We start from the raw sequence: 20096 nt of genomic DNA, 5'->3' as shown, positions 1-20096 counted from the left end.
GGGCAGCAACCTCCTTTGAAGAAGACCACAGAGCCCACCTCACTGACAAAAGACAAAGGAGGAAAAACCCAACACCCAACCCCAACCAACCAATTTTCCCCTGCAACCGCTGCAGCCGTGTCTGCCTGTCCCGCATCGGTCTTGTCAGCCACAAACGAGCCTGCAGCTGACGTGGACATTACCCCTCCATTAAATCTTTGCCCGCGAAGCCAAGCCAAAGAAGAAATCACCAAGCAGAGATAGAATATTAATTTGACTAAAAGCATGATCAAAGAGAAAGATTTTAAGACAATTGGAGAGTGAAGAGAGGTAGCAAAGCAACTAAGGTAGAACTTTTCAGTCCAAGGAGTTCAATCACCAGAAATGGAAAGAATGAAGAATTCTGAGGAATAGAGGAAAAAAACAAGCTTATTGAGATTGAGAGGTGGATATGAAGATGACGATTTGTGAGTTTGGGATGAAACTTATATGGTTAATTTTCACTCAGAGGGTGATCCATATTTGGAACCAGCTGCCGGATGAAGCTAAGGTTTACAACGTCCAAACGAGATTTAGACAGATATATGGATCGGAAGGGATTAAGAAGGATTTGAATCAAATGCAGGACATAGAACTTGCCCAGAATGGCAACTTTAGCAGCATGGACAAGTTGGGCTGAAGGGCTTGTTCCATATTGTATGACTCTACTACTCTATTGGTAGCTCTGTGCACCAGATAGTAAGCTAAACACCAAGCTAAACCTTGGTGCAGCAGAGGGACAGCAAGTACAGTTAAGAATTGCTACTGAAATGGTTTCCTGTCTGGTCAGGTATACAAATATACTGCTCAATACTTTTTTCAGAAAGTAACGAGTTAGCATCTGGATGTCCAACGTACAAAGTTAAACATTTTTAAACTACTTTAATCTTTGTAGTCAGAATTGGTTTCCATAACTTTACTCCAGATCTCTAAGTTTCAAATGAGATTAATTGGACTTAAAATATTTATTACCTTTTGATAGGAATGGTTTCATTAAATGGAATGCAACATATGTAAACAAATCAATGATAATAATTTCATAACCACTATGTGTTTTTGCTCCACCATATTCCTTTTATATTTAACCCATTTGAAAATTTTCAAAACTGCTTACCCATAGCTGTGTCGAAGGAATTGGGGAAGCTCTTGTCTACCCTTTCTCGCATTATAACCCAACTATTGTTCTCAAACTTGCATTCAATGATCTTGTTGTCATAAACTTTCAGTTCTTTGTTCACCTAAAACACAAAATACAGATGAGAGTAAGAAAATGTAAAACAAAAGACATGAAGATGTTGCAAATTCAAAAAAAAGGAAGTGCCGGAAATCCTCAGCTTCTGGAGGGAGAGGGAGATGGAGGGAGGGGGAGAGAGAGAAAAAAAAAGTATTGCAACTGTCTTGATGAATGGTCCTGACCTAAAATATTTACTGAGCATTTTTGCCTGACTTACAAAGTTCCTCCAGAAGCTTTTTGTATATTATAACTGTTTTCCCTTTACAGAGGCTACTGACCAGCTGAATATTTTCATCACTTTGTGTTTTTTTATTGTAAAAGTAAGAAAATTGCTTATTACTACAAAACACTTTGGTAGGAATTCTAATGAGACAGTGAAGAAATATTTTATTCCTTTTCCTTTTTAAGTACAAAATGCTAATGTGTTAAACCTAGTACTTTAGTATTTTGGAAAATATTCAACTACACTGCAACTAATAATGCAAAGTGAACATATATACAATATATTGCATAATATATACCACAGTAAAAGTTATTCTATAAAATTTCTGTTTTAAAGATAAATTAGATCTGTTACAGTAATGGAAGAAATTCTAAATGTGGCAATTGCTTAGACAAAGCAAACTAAATTTGACAATGTATCCTGCTTTATTTCAGCAATTGCCATAGCTGTATAATCACTAAAACCAACTGATGTAGATTCATACAAAATCTAAGCACACAAACTGTCCTACTGATAGTAAGTTCACACATCTTGAAGGGAGAGGGAAAAGATGGAGACAGCAGACTCTGGGAGCATGACTCAGGCTCAGTGCTAGCTCCACAGCAAGTATTTTGTGATAACTTTTAACTTGTAAATCCAAGATCCTCTTTCCTTCCCTCACAATTAGAAAACCTATTTATTTGACTGAATTTTGATTGAGGTCTCTATGATTTTTTTATTTTGGGTGGACATATTTTGGAGGATACCTTGGGGGTTTCCCAGCCCCACATGTTGGCACCTTTTCCTAGATATACTCATCTTTTCAATCATTTCTTGTCTGGAGTACATGGATACTTGGGACATACAGAATCCATATTATTTGAGTCTGAACTGGAGACACCATTGAAAGGGACACAGATTTTCAGCCCTTAACCTTATGGTCATCTCTAAATTTATGCTGTATCCATATCCAATTCACCTGCAAGAAATTTCTGTATTCAAACTTCCTTTACTCTTACTCCCCTCCAAAAAGCCTGTTCTAATTTACTCTATTCACCCCATCTGCATTGACTATCTTTACAAATATTTATATCCCATGTTAATTAAATTCTACTCCATTAGTTCCTTTATTACAGGCACAGCAAGTTTCTTTTATATATTGATTTGCTTTTTACATTTGTGTTTATCTTCTCACACAGGTTTGGTATCTGCCATTTAAACTTTACTTTCTAATCACTTCAATTAATTAGTGTGTACTAATACTTAAAAAGATACAAACATATTGCTAATGTGCACATCTCCAATGCACAAACTACTGCCCTTATTAAGAAGTGTTAATTACTGACAGATTAAGATTGAGAAAGTTTATTGTCATATACATGAGAACAATGTACAGATGCACCAAAATTCTTACTTGCTGCAGTCACACAAGAGAGACAAACAACAATAGTATAAACTAAATTATCACAATATGTCATACAAAACGAGATAATAAAAAGGGATAGATAATTAAATAATCAAAGTTGCAGTTAATGTTCCAAGTTTGAGTTTATTGTCGGAGTACAAACATGGCATCACATATTGTATAAACCTGAGAAACTTTTGCCTGCGGGCCAGGCAGAAAGGGTAAACTGTACTCAAGAAAAAGATATGTAGCCAAAAGAGAGAAGTGTAAACAAAGTGACTGTGCAAAGTCAAAAAAATAATAATTTTGTTACTTCACATACCAGCAGCAATAGAAAATTCACCAAGACAATGTTATTTAAAAATTAATTTTTATTAATTACTAATAATATAACACCTTATCCCCAACTATGCGTGAATATACTTAATTGTGTGTGTGTGTGTGTGTGTGTGTGTGTGTGTGTGTGTGTGTGTGTGTGTGTGTGTGTGTGTGTGTGTGTGTGAGAGACACCCAAACGATTACAGCTTACGCACAATTCCAAAATCTTATTCCAAAGTCAGTCTTAGAAATTATAGTGTTGACACGAAGACTCTTAAGCTAAGGCAATGAGGTGACTACGAATGAGGTGGGAGAGACTAAGGAACAATCTGCCGCAAACTCACGAAACCTTGACGAGTTATTTCCTTTCAGATGAGTTGGTAGTCACAATTCCCCTTTTCCTTTCGTAGGGGAACCTAAACGACTGACTTTCAGAATACCTCCAGAACTCAGATGTGGATCAGTCCAAAATGACTGTCACAATGGTCAGAATCCAAATGCAGTATTTCTCCTGCTTCCACTACCCAAATACGGGTCAGTCAAAGTGACCTTTCTTTTGGTCCCGATGGGATTTAATTCTTCTTTGTTCTTTGGCTTGGCTTCGCGGATGAAGATTTATGGAGGGGTATGTCCACGTCTGCTGCAGGCTTGTTGGTGACTGACAAGTCCGATGCGGGACAGGCAGGTACGGTTGAAGCGGTTGCAAGAGAAAATTGGTTGGTTGGGGTTGGGTGTTGGGTTTTTCCTCCTTTGTCTTTTGTCAGTGAGGTGGGCTCTGTGGTCTTCTTCAAAGGAGGTTGCTGCCCGCCGAACTGTGAGGCGCAAAGATGCACGGTTGGAGGCAATATCAGCCCACTGGCGGTGGTCAATGTGGCAGGCACCAAGAGATTTCTTTAAGCAGTCCTTGTACCTCTTCTTTGGTGCACCTCTGTCTCGGTGGCCAGTGGAAGGCTTGCCATATAACACAATCTTGGGAAGGCGATGGTCCTCCATTCTGGAGACGTGACCAACCCAGTGCAGTTGGGTCTTCAATAGCATGGATTCGATGCTTGCAGACTCTGCCAGCTTGAGTACTTCGATGTTGGTGATGAAGTACTCCAATAAATGTTGAGGATGGAGCGGAGACAGCGCTGATGGAAGCGTTCTAGGAGCCGTAGGTGATGCCAGTAGAGGATCCATGATTCAGAGCCGATCAGGAGCGTGGGTATGACAATGGCTCTGTATACACTAATCTTTGTGAGGTTTTTCAGTTGGTTGTTTTTCCAGACTCTTTTGTGTAGTCTTCCAAAGGCGCTATTTGCCTTGGTGAGTCTGTTGTCTATCTCGTTGTCGATCCTTGCATCTGATGAAATGGTGCAGCCGAGATAGGTAAACTGGTTGACCGTTTTGAGTTCTGTTTGCCCGATGGAGATGTGGGGGGGCTGGTAGTCATGGTGGGGAGCTGGCTGATGGAGGACCTTAGTTTTCTTCAGGCTGACTTCCAGGCCAAACATTTTGGGAGTTTCCGCGAAACAGGACATCAAGCGCTGGAGAGCTGGCTCTGAATGGGCAACTAAAGCGGCATCGTCTGCAAAGAGTAGTTCACAGACAAGCTGCTCTTGTGTCTTGGTGTGAGCTTGCAGGCGCCTCAGATTGAAGAGATTGCCATCCATGCGGTACCGGATGTAAACAGCGTCTTCATTTTTGAGGTCTTTCATGGCTTGTTTCAGCAACATGCTGAAGAAGATTGAAAAGAGGCTTGGTGCGAGAACGCAGCCTTGCTTCATGCCATTGTTAATGGAGAAGGGTTCAGAGGGCTCAGTGCTGTATCTGACCCAACCTTGTTGGTTTTCGTGCAGTTGGATAACCATGTTGAGGAATTTTGGGGGGCATCCGAAGCGCTCTAGTATTTGCCAAAGCCCTTTCCTGCTCACGGTGTCGAAGGCTTTGGTGAGGTCAACAATGATAATGTAGAGTCCTTTGTTTTGTTCTCTGCACTTTTCTTGGAGCTGTCTGAGGGCAAAGACCATGTCAGTAGTTCTTCTGTTTGCGCAAAAGCCGCACTGTGATTCTGGGAGAACATTCTCGGCGACACTAGGTATTATTCTATTTAGGAGAATCCTAGCGAAGATTTTGCCTGCAATGGAGAGAAGCGTGATTCCCCTGTAGTTTGAGCAGTCTGATTTCTCGCCTTTGTTTTTGTACAGGGTGATGATGATGGCATCACGAAGGTCCTGAGGCAGCTTTCCTTGGTCCCAGCAGAGCTTGAAAAACTCATGCAGTTTGGCATGCAGAGTTTTGCAGCCAGCCTTCCAGACCTCTGGGGGGATTCCATCCATACCTGCTGCTTTGCCACTTTTCAGTTGTTCAATTGCCTTATATGTCTCTTCCCGGGTGAGGACCTCATCCAGCTTTAGCCTTAGGGGCTGTTGAGGGAGCTGGAGCAGGGCGGATTCTTGGACTGAGCGGTTAGCACTGAAAAGAGATTGGAAGTGTTCTGACCATCGGTTGAGGATGTAGATCTTGTCGCTGAGGAGGACTTTGCCGTCTGAGATGCGCAGCGGGCTTTGGACCTGGGGTGAAGGGCCGAATACAGCCTTTAGAGCCTCGTAAAAACCCCTGAAGTCGCAAATGTCCGCGCTGAGCTGGGTTCATTTGGCGAGGCTAGTCCACCACTCATTTTGGATCTCCCGGTGTTTGCGCTGAAGATGGCTGCATGCGCGACGGAAGGCTTGTTTCTTCTCTGGCCAGGATGGCTTTGCAAGGTGAGCCTGGTGGGCAGCTCGCTTCTTTGCCAGCAGCTCCTGGATTTCCTGGCTGTTTTCGTCAAACCAGTCCTTGTTTTTCCTGGAGGAGAAGCCCAGTACCTCTTCAGTGGATTGCAGTATGGTAGTCTTCAGCTGATCCAAGAGGGATTCAGGGGACGAGTCCGTGAGGTGGATTGCATCCTCGAGCTTTGCTTTGAGGTTTGCCTGGAAGTTTCCTCTCACTTCGTCTGACTGCAGGTTTCCAACATTGAACCTCTTTCTGGGGACTTTACTGTTCCTGGACTTTGGTTTGAACTGAAGGTTGAGCTTGCAGCGAACCAGCCGGTGGTCAGTGTGGCATTCCGCGCTGGGCATGACCCTGGTGTGGAGCACATCTCGTTTGTCTCTTTCTTGCACCAAGACGTAGTCCAGGAGGTGCCAGTGTTTGGATCGGGGATACATCCAGGTAGTCTTCAAGCTGTCCCTCTGCTGAAAAAGGGTGTTTGTAATGATAAGCCGCTGTTCTGCGCAGAGCTCCAACAGGAGGCGCCCGTTGTCGTTGCACTTGCCGACACCATGCTTGCCCTGAATTCCTGGCCAGGTTTCAGAGTCTTTGACAATGCGAGTGTTGAAGTCGCCAAGAATGAAAACCTTGTCGGCTGTAGGGGTGCGTTGAATGAGGTTGTGCAGATCAGTGTAGAACTTGTCCTTTTCTGCTTGTTCCGCCTGGAGGGTTGGAGCATAGACACTGATGAGGGCGATGCGATGCTTGTTTAGAAGGGGGAGTCGCATGGACATGATCCGGTCCGAGTGGCCTGTCGGGAGATTTTCGAGTTTGGAGGCAATGGAGTTCTTGACCATGAAGCCTACACCAGATAGGCGTCGTTCATCCATAGGCTTGCCAGACCAGTAGAGTGGGTAGCCCGCGCCGCGTTCTTGGAGGCTGCCTACATCTGCTATTTTCTACAGAACCTGACATATTGTGATTTGCAACACAGAAAATACAGATGCTTAACCATAAATACTCAGAAACTTGGTACATATAGATAAGGAAAAATTAAAATAAATCATCCAAGTGACAAAATCTGTTCTCAATGCATTTTGCTGAAAATAATTTAAATTCTGTATTTAATTAGGATAATTTGTTTACATTATGGGATGTTAATGTCATAAACCATGTTTGTTTTTTTTTGTCCGTTGTAATATTAAGGAATCTGGTTGAACACCCGTTGGAAGTCCAATAAAATAACCTCTCTTCATACTGGCTGAGAATTCCTCAAAAAACTAAATCTTTATCAAACATTTCCATCCTTTCTAATTATATTATGTACTGGATATGCAAAGGATTCTTAAATAACAAAAGTCTTCAACTTAACCTAAATGCTGGTGATGTTCATTTTTGATAAACTGATTTTTAAAAAATGGGATAATTGCGCTGACACAATTGGCAAAGCAGTCAGAATTCACGCATTCACTGACAAAATAGGCTGGTGTTTATTTCCTTGCTTTTTTTCTAACTGTTCAAAGTTTGAGCAAAGTACCATTTCTCACATACTATACCAAAAGTTGGCATTAAAAGAGTGAGCCTCAAGCCAAAATCTCGACATTCAAGTCCACGTATAGATTAAGAGCAAGTTGATGGGGAAAAGACGGAAGCAGACTGACTCGATAGCTTTTACAAAAAAACTAGCCAGACACAATTGTCAGAATGGTCTCCTTGTGTGTTTTAATTCAAAAGTACCAATCTGACATGAATTTAGATTCACATTCAGATTTATTGTCAGAGTACATACATGACACACATAAAACCCTACGATTCCTTTTTTCTGCAGGTGCGGCAGAATTACCACTATGAATGTACACCGCGCAAACAAACAAAGAACAGTAAACAGATAATGAATGCAAGAAAACTGACTGTGCAATACAGAGAGAACAAAAAAAATCAATAAAGTGCACAAGTATGATTGAGTTTGTCATTGAGGAGTCTGATGAATCTGAATTTAAACACTTGGAGTACCAGGCAGATGCAGGTGAGAGGTTAGATAGGGGTTGGTATGGAAGTTGGTAGGCAGGGAGCAAGGAAGGACAATTGGTCTCAATTGCATCTAATTTAATGCTCAAGGATTGTCAAGGAAACAAATGAATCAAGGTCATGGATAAACACATGCAACTGGGATGCGGAAGCTACTACAGAAACCTGGTTAAGAGAAGGGCAGGACTGGCAGCTCAGCATTTCAAAGTAAAGGTTATTCAGGCAGGACAGAGATTGGATAAAAGTGAGAAGGTTGCCTTATTGATTATTATTGTGGCAGTGGTCAGAGGTGACAGTACAGCAAGCGAGTCTTTATGGGTGGAAGTGAGAAACAGGATCAGCAAGATTGCCTTGTTGGGAGTGTACCCACAGGTCCCCAAACTGTCAATGGGAATTAGAAGAGCAAATATACAAGGAGATTGCTGTCGTAGTTCAAATAAGGTTGTTGAAGTAGGGAATTTTAACTTTCTGAATATTGACTGGAAAAGTCTTATTATGAAGGGTTTAGATGAGTGGATCTGGTCAAATGTGTTCAGCAATGTTACCTCTGGCAATATGTAGATGGTCACGTAAGTGCTAAGGCATCACTTAATGCAGTCTTGAGAAACTGGGAGGGGAAAGTGAATGAAGTGTTTGGGGTCCAGCAACCACTGTTCTATTAAGTTTAAGATGGTTATGGAGAAAGACAGGGCAGGACCAAGAATTCAGGCAAAGCCAACTTTGAAGGTTTAAGATGAAAACTAGCTCATGCTGATTAGAATAGGTTCTTTGAAGGAAAAGAAATGTTAGGAAAATGAAATGTTTTTAAAAGTGTATTGGCAAGAGTCCTGGATATACACATTCCTGTTAGAGCGAAAGTGTCGGGAAACTTGGATGACAAGGAAAATGGAGGCTCTGGTCAAGATCAAGAATGAAGCATGGGACATATTGTAAACAGCTTGAATCAAGTATATATCTGGAGGAGATTTAGGCACGGAGGAGCAAGCTAAAATCAGAAACTTTATGGCCAATAAGGAGACAGGAGATAACTCTGGCAGATTACATTGATTATCCCAAGAGATTTTATAAGTATACAAAGAGCAAAAGGGTAACAGGGAAAATGGATTTCCTCAAAAATCTCACAGGAAATGGGCAAAGTACTTGACAAGTACTTCTCTTTTTTTTAACCTCGGAGAAAGACACGCTGACTGGGTGATTTGGGGCAATCAATGGTGGTGTTTTGAGAACTGTCACTATTACAGTTGAGGAGGTGCTGAAGCACATGAAGATAAGACAAATCCCCTGGGCCTGATCAGATAGGAAATTTCATATGGCCTGACTGAGATGTAGGTCATCATTAAGTGAAGGTAAGGTGCCAGAAGGTTGGAGGGTGGCATGAAGGGGTGCAGTGAAAAGCCTGGCTACAACAGGTCAGTGAGCCTAACATCTGTGGTCGTTAAGTTTCTAGGGAGTTAACCAAGGCAGGAAAGTACATGAACTTAGATGAATAGGGCTGATTAGGGGTAATCAGCACAGTTTTGTAAATGGGAGGTCATGTCTCACAAATCCGATCTGGTTTTTTCGAAAGATGTGGCCAAAAAGGTTGATGAGAGCAGAACTGTGGATGCTATATACAGTATTTGGATTTCAGCAAGGTATTCAATAAGATTCTGTACAGTAGGCTGCTTTGCAAGGTTAGATCATATGGGAACCAAGGAGAGAAAGCAGAATGGATCAAAAATGAGCTTCATGGAAAAAAGTATAGGGTAATGGTGGAAGTATTTTTGGGACTAGAGGCAGGGTTCAACACTGGGCCCACTGCTGTTTGTCATATCTATCAATGATTTAGATGAAAATGTGCAGTAGCAAGTTTGTGGATGACACTAGAGTGGTTGATATTGTAAATAGCAAGGACGATTGCTAAAAATTACAGCAGGATCTTGATTGGTTGGGCAGGTGGGCAAAGGAAAGGTTGATGGAATTCAATACAGGTGAAGTGTTACATTTTGGGAAGTCTAACATGGGTAGGACCCACACAGTGAAAGGTAGGGATCTGGGGAGTGATGTGGAGCAGAAGAATCTTGGAGTGTAGCTACATAGGACCTTGAAAGTGGCATCACAGGTATATAGGGTAATCAAAAAGGCTTTTGGAACATTGGCCTTCATCAGTCAGAATGCTGAGTATAAAAGTTGGGAGGTCATGTTACAGCTGTATAAGATGTTGTGAGATCTCCATTTGGAGTACTGTGTTCAATTTTGGTGATAATACTATGGGAAAGATGTTGTCAAGCTACAGAGGGTGTAGAGAAGGCTAAGAAAGATGTTGCCAGGACTCGTGGGCCTGAGGTATAGGAAGAGGTTAGGCAGGCAAGGGCTTTGTTCCTTGGAGCACAGGAAGATGAACATAAAAATGTATAAATGCATGAGAGGAATAGATTGGATGAATAAAGAGAGTATTTGCCCAGAGTAAGGAAATAAGGAACCAGAGGACATAGGCTTGAGGTGAGGAGGAAAGATTTTTTTTTTAACTCACATTCCACCTTAAGTATTCCCTATGCCATAAGTGCTCTGTGATTAGTAAGGGATTGCTTAAGGTGGTAGGTGAGTGGGGAAAAAAAGGTTGAAACCACTTTTTTAACTGTACCTAAATGACTCGTTTTGTGTACGGTTTCATAACTCCAAAGGGAATGGGCCAATGACAATTTTTCTCAAGCAAAATATTTCAGTAACAATTGGATCTTGAGCAGTAGTTCTCAACCTTCCCTTCCCACTCACATTCCACTTTAGGTAATCCCTTATTATCACAGAGCACTTATGGCATAGGAATTGGTTAAGGTGGAATGTGAATTTAGGGAGGCAGTTTGAAAACCATTAGTTTAGAGGGATGTTTGCCAAACGCAGGCAGGTGGGACCAACGTGGGTAGGACATTTTGGTTGGCATGGTCAGGTTGGGCCAAAGGGCTGTTTCCACCCTGTATGTTTTCACAACTCAATAAATTGTAAAACAAATCATAAATTTGATTAGTGCTTTATGTGATTAAAACTATTTCTACAATCATGTACAATTGTAAATTCAATTGTTCAATACAATTGTAAATTAAATTGTACAATACAATTCTAAAGCCTGGATTGATAAAGATAGAATAAACTCTCCATCAAACACCAGATTTTAACTGTATTGTATTGAGTTTAACTCTGTTAATCTATTCCCTATTGTAGACAGTCCATTTGAAAAATACCCTCTCAATTGTACTATTCCTAACTCTCACCCAGGGAAAACAGAATATCTAATATGATAAAATTAAAAATGTTACATTATACTTGGAAACATGAAACTGGAACTCACCAATTATTCACAATCAAGGAATCTCATAAACAACAAAAAAAACTATTATTGCATTAGCTTATTCACATAATTGACAGACAAAGGTGAAAATACTCGACATCAATTGTTAAAGCTTTGGGAAACTGAATAACATTTTTGTTAAATTATTTTTTAAACTGTGAATCATGTCAACCAAAATATGTACAAATGTTTCTCATTAAATTTACAGTGACCTTTTCTCCCTTTTTTCCATTAATATTGAACATATACAATACAATAAAACCATAAAACAATATGTTCACACACAGGAAAATAAACAAGAAAAATGCGTCGTCTATTTATTACACATTGAATCTAATAGTTTTGTCTTCTTATCATTTTCATTTTAGGGGATGGAGATCCTAGGCATGCTCTCCCTGATATGTTCCATGCATGGTTCCCAAATTTGTTCAAACATTGTGACTTTGTTTTTTAAATTATATGTTATTTTTTCCAATGGAATACATTCATTCATTTCCATGTACCATTGCTGTATACTCATGCACTTTTCCATTTTCCAAATTGACATTATATATTTTTTTGCTACTGCTAAGGCTATCATAATGATTTTTTTTTGTGCTCTGTCCAATTTAAGGCCTAATTCTTTACTTCTTATGTTATTTAAAAGAAATATCTGGTTTTTTTGGTATGCAATTTTTTTATAATTTTATTTAGTATCTGATTTAGTTCTTCCCAAAATGTATTCACCTTCACATATTACATTGCATGTAATGTTGTTCCCATTTCTTTCCCATAGTAAAAATATCTATATGATAGTGTTGAGTCCCATTTTTTTTAATTTTTGAGAAATAATATATACCCTGTGTAACCAATTATACTGTATCATACGTCTCTTCTCTCTCTTTGTCTTGGCTTCACAGACGAAGATTTATGGAGGGGTAATGTCCACGTAAGCTGCAGGCTTGTTTGTGGCTGACATGTCCGATGCGGGACAGGCAGACACGGTTGCAGCGGTTGCAAGGGAAAATTGGTTGGTTGGGGTTGGGTGTTGGGTTTTTCCTCCTTTGTCTTTTGTCAGTGAGGTGGGCTCTGCGGTCTTTTTCAAAGGAGGTTGCTGCCCGCCGAACTGTGAGGCGCAAAGATGCACGGTTTGAGGTGATATCAGCCCACTGGCGGTAGTCAATGTGGCAGGCACCAAGAGATTTCTTTAGGCAGTCCTTGTACCTCTTCTTTGGTGCACCTCTGTCTCAGTGGCCAATGGAAAGCTCGCCATATAACACGATCTTGGAAAGGCGATAGACCTCCATTCTGGAGACGTGACCTACCCAGCGCAGTTGGATCTTCAGCAGCGTGGATTCGATGCTGTCGGCCTCTGCCATCTTGAGTACTTCGATGTTGGTGATGAAGTCGCTCCAATGAATGTTGAGGATGGAGCGGAGACAACACTGGTGGAAGCGTTCTAGGAGCCATAAGTGATGCCAGTAGAGGACCCATGATTCGGATCAATCATGTATCATACGTAACCTTGTGTTTATTGTATTCTTCATAGTTCCAGAACATAACTTTTCCCATACTTCATTTTTTATCTTTATGTTTAAATCCTTTTCCCACTTCATCTTAGGTTTATAGTTTATTTCAGCATTCTCCTTATCTTACATTAGGGTTAGGGTTCATTATAAATCTTTTAATTATCATTGTGTCTGAAATCACATATACAAAGTTGCTTCCTTCAGATAATCTCAAGTTGTTTCCCAATTTATCCTTTAAGTAAGCTTTCAATTGATGATATGCAAACATTGTACCATGAGTTATTCCATATTTGTACTTCAAATGTTCAAACGTCAATAAATTATTTCGCAAAAAACAATTTTGTATTCTTTTGATTCCTTTTCTCTCCCATTCTCTAAAGGAATGGTTGTCTATTGTAAAAGGAATTAGCAGATTTTGTGTCAATAATAATTTTGGTATTTGGTAATTCGTTTTTTCTTTCTTCCATGTATTAAGTAAATGATGCAATTTGGTGAGTTTTTATATTGCACCAGTTTACCATCCACTTATAAAGTATATTTTCCGGTACCTTCTCGCCTATTTTATCTAGTTCTATCTTAGTCCAGTATGGTTTTTCCCTAGTCTGGTAAAAATCTGATAAATAGCTTAATTGGGCAGCTCTATAATAATTTCTAAAATTTGGTAACTGCAAACCACCTTGATTATACCTCTCTGTTAATTTATCTAACGCTACACTTGGTTTCTTCCCTTTCCACAAGAATTTCCTTATTGTTCTCTTTAGTTCATTAAAAAAAAATTCTGTTAAGGGGTTTGGTAATGTTTGAAATAAGTATTGTATCCTTGGGAACACGTTCATTTTAATGGAGTTCACCCTCCCTATCAACGTTAACGGCAGTTCTTTCCAATGTTCTAAGTCTTCCTGCAATTTCTTTATTAGTGGCTGATAATTTAGTTTGTACAAGAGGCTTAAATTATTATCTAACCTGATCCATAGGTATCGGATTACTTGTGCTTGCCATTTAAATGGTGATTCTTTTTTAAATTCTATATAATCTGCGTTACTCATTGGCATCACTTCACTTTTATTTGCATTATACCCCAATATTTCTCAATATTCCTTCAATTTCTTATGTAATTCTTTTATTGATATCTCTGGTTCTGTTAAATATACTATAATGTCGTCTGCAAATAAGCTAATTTTATACTCCTCTTATTTTTATCCCTTTTATTTTATTTTCTATTCTTATCAGTTCTGTCAAAGGTTCTATTGCTAAGGCGAACAATGAGGGGGATTGTGGACATCCCTGTCTAGTTGACCTACTTAATTTAAATTGATTTAATACATATCCATTTACTGCTACTTTCGCCAACGGTCCATTATACAATGCTTTAATCCAATTTATATATTTTTCTGGTAGACTGAACTTCTGTAATCCTTTAAATAAGTAGTTCCACTCTACTCTGTCAAAAGCTTTTTCTGCGTCTAAAGCAACAGCCACTGTTGGTTTCTTATTTCCTTGAACTGCATGAATTAGATTAATGAATTTACAGACATTGTCCGCTGTTCATCTTTTCTTAATAAATCTAGTTTGATGTTTTTTACTATTTTTGGTACGCAATCGGCCAATCTGTTTGCTAATAATTTTGCTAATATCTTATAATCTGAGTTAAGTAGAGATATTGGTCTATATGATGCTGGTGTTAATGGATCCTTTCCCATCTTTGGTATTACTGTAATTATTGCTGTCTTACATCTCACTGACAAAAGGCAAAGGAGGAAAAACCCAACACCCAACCCCAACCAACCAATTTTCCCCTGCAGCCGCTGCAACCGTGTCTGCCTGTCCCGCATCGGACTTGTCAGCCACAAACGAGCCTGCAGCTGACGTGGACTTTTACCCCCTCCAAAAATCTTCGTCCGCGAAGCCAAGCCAAAGACATGAATCTGGCAAGTTTTGTGATTCTTCTACTTGGTTCATTACTTCCAGGAGAGGAGGAATTAATAACTCTTTATATGTTTTATAAAATTCTATTGGAAATCCATCCTCTCCTGGTGTTTTATTGTTTGGCAACTTTTTTAATATATCTTGTACTTCCTCTATTTCAAATGGTTTTATTAGTTTGTTTTGTTCCTCTTCTTGGAATTTTGGCAGTTCAATTTTAGCTAAAAATTCCACTATTTTGTCATCTTTTCCCTCATTCTCAGTTTGGTATAATTGTTCATAAAATGCCTTAAAATTTTCATTAATCTCTGTTGGGTTATATGTAATTTGTTTGTCCTTTTTCCTTGAGGCCAATACCATTCTTTTAGCTTGTTCTGTTTTAAGTTGCCAGGCTAATATTTTATGTGCTTTTTCTCCCAGTTCGTAATACTTTTGCTTTGTTTTCATTATGTTCTTCTCCACCTGAAACGTTTGTAATGTTTCGTTGTTTTGTTTTGTCCGCCCATTCTCTCCTTTTCGTTATATCATCCCTTTTTACTAATTCCTTTTCTTACTTACTATATCCCTTTCCAAATGTTTTGTTTCCCGATTGTAATCCTTTTTCATCTTAGTCATATAACTTATTATCTGCCCTCTAATGAAGGCTTTCATTGCGTCCCATAATATAAATGTATCTTTCATTGATCCTGTGTTTATTTCAAAATATGTTTTAATTTGACATTCAATAAACTTCCTAAATACCTGCCTTTTAAGTAACATGGAGTTTAACCTCCATCTATATGTTCTTGGTGGGATGTCCTCTAGTTCTATTGCTAATAATAGGGGTGAATGATCTGATAGTAATCTAGCTTTATACTCAGTTTTCCTACCTCTCCCTTGCATATGGGATGACAATAAAAACATATCAATCCTTGAGTAACTTTTGTGCCTACTCGAATAATATGAATATTCCTTCTCTCTTGGGTGCTTCCTCCATATATCCATAAGTTTCATTTCCTGCATTGATTTAACCATAAACCTGGGTATTTTATTCATGTTACTTGTCTTTTGTCCAGTTTTATCCAACATTGGTTCCAAATTAAGGTTAAAATCTCCTCCTATCAATGTATTTCCTTGTGTGTCTGCAATCTTCAAAAAAATATCTGCATAAACTTTTGATCCTCCTCGTTAGGTGCATATATATTGAGCAAATTCCAGAATTCTGAGTATATCTGACATTTTATCATTACATACCTCCCTGCTATATCTAATATTTCCTCCTCTATTTTAATTGGTACATTTTTGTTAAAGAGTATGGCCGCATCTCTAGCTTTTGAATTATAAGATGCTGCCGCTAAGTGTCCTACCCAGTCTCTCTTTAATTTGTTATGTTCCGCTTCAGTTAGATGTGTTTCCTGTATAAATGCTATATCTATTTTTTCCTTCTTCATAAATTTAGTAGCCTCTTCCTTTTGATTTGGTTATGTATTCCATTAATGTTTATAGTCATATAGTTCAACATGGCTATCTTAAATCTTGCTTATATTTCTTTTCCACCTCTTCACCACCTCCATCCCCCTTTTCCCCATTTTCATCTCTTAGTTTTCTCTTATTAAACTTAATGTACGACAACACATTTAAGACATAAAGTACCCCCGCAGTTCCCACACCCACTTATACCTTAACTCAAAAGTTCCCTCCCTCTCTGAGTTGCCCCTTATCCCTTGCCAGGCAACCACAATTCCCCTTTTCATTTGAATTGCGATCTTCCTCACAGCGTCAACTGATTGTGCAGTGACGGTTCTTCCCTTTTCCCCCCAGCCCTCCCCAGAAAATACTTTTTTTAAAAAACACATATAACAAAGCTCTCTCTCTTTTTTTCCCACCCTTATTTCTTTCCTTCCCTTCTATTTACCCTCTTTAGTTCTTTACATATTCATTGTTTTTACATCTTTATATATATACTTTATCGCTGTTCTTCATTCTTATTACACCTCTTCATCTCTTCTTCTGTCCTGCAAACGTTTTGCGAATTCTAGCGCTTCCTCTGGATCCGAGAACAGTCTGTTTTGCTCCCTGGGCATAAATATTTTAAGCACAGCTGGATGTCTTAACATATATTTGTATCCTTTTTCCCATAAAATAGTTTTTGCTGTATTAAACTCCTTCCTCCTCTTTAAGAGTTCAAAACTTATGTCTGGGTAAAAAAATATTTTTTGACCCTTGTATTCCAATAGTTTATTATCTTCTCTAACTTTATTCCTTGCCCGTTCCAGTATATTTTCTCTTGTCGTGTATCTCAAAAATTTTACTAAGATGGATCTTGGTTTTTGATGTACCTGTGGTTTCGGAGCTAGTGCTCTGTGAGCCCTTTCTATTTCCATTTCTTCCTGTATTTCTGTCATTCCTAGGACCTTTGGGATCCATCTTTTTATAAATTCCTTCATGTCTGTGCTTTCTTCACCCTCCTTCAGGCCCACTATTTTTATGTTGTTTCGTCTACTATAATTTTCCAACATATCAATTTTCTGAGATAACAACTCTTGCGTCTCTTTAATTTTTTTGTCACTTTCTTCCAATTTTTCTCTTAAGTCATTTACTTCCATTTCTACAGCTGTTTCCTGCTCTTCCACATTCTCTACTCTTTTCCCTATTTCTGTCATTACCAGTCTAACCTTTGCATTTTATCTTCTGTTCTTTTCATTTCCTTTTAATTGCATTAAATTCTAATGATAACCATTCTTTTAATGACCTCATTTGTTCTTCAAAAACAACTTTATATTCTGTCCATTAGTTTTTCTTTCTGTTTCTCTGTGAAGATGTTGGTCTTCTCTTCTTCTGTGTCTGTGTCTCTTCTGTTTTTCCTGTGGATCTGCTTGCATCTCTTTGTCAGGCCTCTTCTTGCTGGGCCTCTTGTTGCTGGTCCTCCCCTCTTGGGCTACTCCTCTGTTGTGCCTCCTGCCATTGCTCTTCTTGCCGGTCGTCTCTCCATCTCTCTCCCACATCGCTCCCTTCCCTGCTGCCTTTCTCGTCCTCCAGCTGAACGCCCTAGTGTCGGGCGTCCCTCAGCTGTTCGCACTGCGGCTGCCCGCTCCTCTGCTGAGCCCCCCTCCCACCGGTGTCCTCTTTCTCCCTTATTTCCTTTGGTTGCGTACTTCTGTTTGCCTCCGAAAGCCATTTTTGAAGTCCACTGGCAGATGAGTCGCGACTCTGCAGGGCAGGCAATGACCTCGGGGGTCGGGCGCTCTTTGCCACCACAGCATCCTATTCCTTCGTGCAGGTATGGCCTTCTTCTTTCTTCTTTGGCGAATTTTTCTACATCTTTTATTCCAGTTGTTTTTATTTTCTCCTTCTTGGATGCCATCCTCTTTCTCTTCTCTGTAACTTTATCTTCTATTTCTTATATTTTATTTTTGTTGTGCTTTGTCTTTTTCTAACTTTTTTCCTGTTTTCCTGGAGAGGGCTGGTTTTCCTGACAGGCCACTACTCCATAACGTGACTCCTAAACTGAATAACATATTTTAAATTAATCCTATCCCCATTTTTCACCATATCTTCAGCCACTAAAATTTCCACCCTACACTTAAACCAGTCCCTCTGACCTTAATTTCCCTCCCTCAACTGCTCCTTTTCTAAAACAATTTCCTACATTGGCCAAGGGTTGATTAAGAAAGGCTGTTAGCAAGAAGAGGCTTTTAAAAGCGAGAACATTGCCCCATTGGAATGAAAGGATTACAAAATCATAGCTGATATTTTGAAAGTTCTGGAGAATCTGTGTTTTCATTTTGTAATACCATATCTTTCAAGGAAGAGGACAGAACAAAGACAATGATTACAAATAGGATAGAAGTCCATAGTAGGTGAAAGAAACCAAAGATGGGTTGCTGGTTGAGATAGGATGGTGAAGACTGGTTAATCATAGACCATCTGCACGCAGAAGATGCACAAACGGGAGATAAATGAGGACAGAATAGAAAGAAAGAGAAAATAAAACTTAATGAGGGAACTGCTCTATTTATCAGTAAAATACCTCAGCCTTAGATGGATAGTATTCTTCAGAAGCTTCACTCTCAAACTCAAGGATGGAATTCAAGTGAAATTATCAATATTATATAGAGCACCATGTGAGATTATTCAACCCAATGAGTTTGGAGTGGTTCTTTTCATGGAGAAATAATTTAGCTCTATTAATCATTCATCTTCACATACTTTTGTAATCTCTTTTTTCTTCAAGTTTTTTTTTTAATCTTGAAAGATTTTCCTTGAGTCCTTATCCACACAATTGAGCTGTTGACATGTTGAGCTGAATAATTCTTCGCACATCTTTGTCAACAAATGTGGTTTTCTCAAATTGACACACTCCCCGTGGCAAAGACCACAATATATAAATAATATTTTCAGTTACAAGTTTCAACAAATAGAGCTGGTACTGCAAATGGGTAAGCAAAGCTTTCATTATTAATATGATTGTCATTCAGCATTGGTTCAATTTTCTTCACAGATTTGGGTTTTTATGCATCAAAATTCTTGGAATTCAAATCACTCTTCTCATCACATACCTTCATCTGTGCAAAAGGATGTTCATAATTGCCAACATATAGTAGACCGACATTTTGAGTGACCAACCTTTGGAAAACAAAATGTGAAGAGTGAAACCAAGTTTGCATAAAAAATTATACAGTTAGCAATTCCCCAAATTCAATACAAAGCCACTACCATTTACTAGTTGAAACTTTCTCACTGCACCTCAGTACATGTGATGATACTGTAAACTTGAACTAAAATGGCCATATTTCTTTGAGAATTATACAATCACTTATGTCAATTGAAATACTAATAGCTTAATACAGTTTGTTATTGGCTATCCAGTATGCAGAGAGTCTGGAAAATCTTAGTATTGTTACGAGCCCAGAGGACCCCAAAACCCAGCAGCAAAAGATATTCACCAAGACAAATGGTTACTTAAACAAAAGTTGCTTTTAATTATCTTTAAACATGAAAACAGAATTGCACTTTAACTTATCACTATTAATTTAACTAACCTAACTTAGCCCCCTTCTAATTCTAAGTGCACGCGTATGTAATGTGTGTGCAAGTTCAGAAAAGTTCTTTGGTTCACAGTCCAATTTCACTTCTCATTCCTCCAAGTTTACTGATTGCAGGCAACTCATACTGTGCAGAGAATATAACATTTATAAAGTTCACCAGGCTTTGGTGCTTGAAAGGTAAATGGTTACTGTTCAGGAAGGTTCTTGTTGGTTTTCAGAGAGAGATTTGTTGTTCACTGGACACCCACAACTGATTCCTTGCAACCAGCCACTTCAGTGTCTTGCCGAAGAAACTTGCCCCACCAGGGTTCTCCGGGTGATAACCTCTTTCTTTCAGGTCACCACAGAGTTCCTTTTTGTTTCTCTTATTTCAAGTGA

General features: G+C 39.1%; 1 protein-coding gene across 4 annotated transcripts in view; it reads right to left on the bottom strand.

Moving 5' to 3' along the window:
* Positions 1-20096, bottom strand: part of rngtt (RNA guanylyltransferase and 5'-phosphatase) — a 429772-nt gene that overhangs the window by 20254 nt on the left and 389422 nt on the right. For all 4 annotated transcript variants that reach the window (XM_069887348.1, XM_069887349.1, XM_069887350.1 and 1 more), the window contains 2 exons: positions 19230-19296; positions 1133-1256 (listed from right to left, as the gene is read on the bottom strand). In XM_069887348.1, the coding sequence (XP_069743449.1) occupies positions 1133-1256; positions 19230-19296 (191 nt within the window). The remainder of the gene's footprint in view (positions 1-1132; positions 1257-19229; positions 19297-20096) is intronic.

Source organism: Narcine bancroftii, chromosome 6, assembly GCF_036971445.1.
Source record: "Narcine bancroftii isolate sNarBan1 chromosome 6, sNarBan1.hap1, whole genome shotgun sequence".
NCBI classification, from domain to species: Eukaryota; Metazoa; Chordata; class Chondrichthyes; order Torpediniformes; family Narcinidae; genus Narcine; species Narcine bancroftii.
Note: the sequence above shows the minus strand (reverse complement) of the source record. Positions and strands in the feature narration are given on the sequence as shown.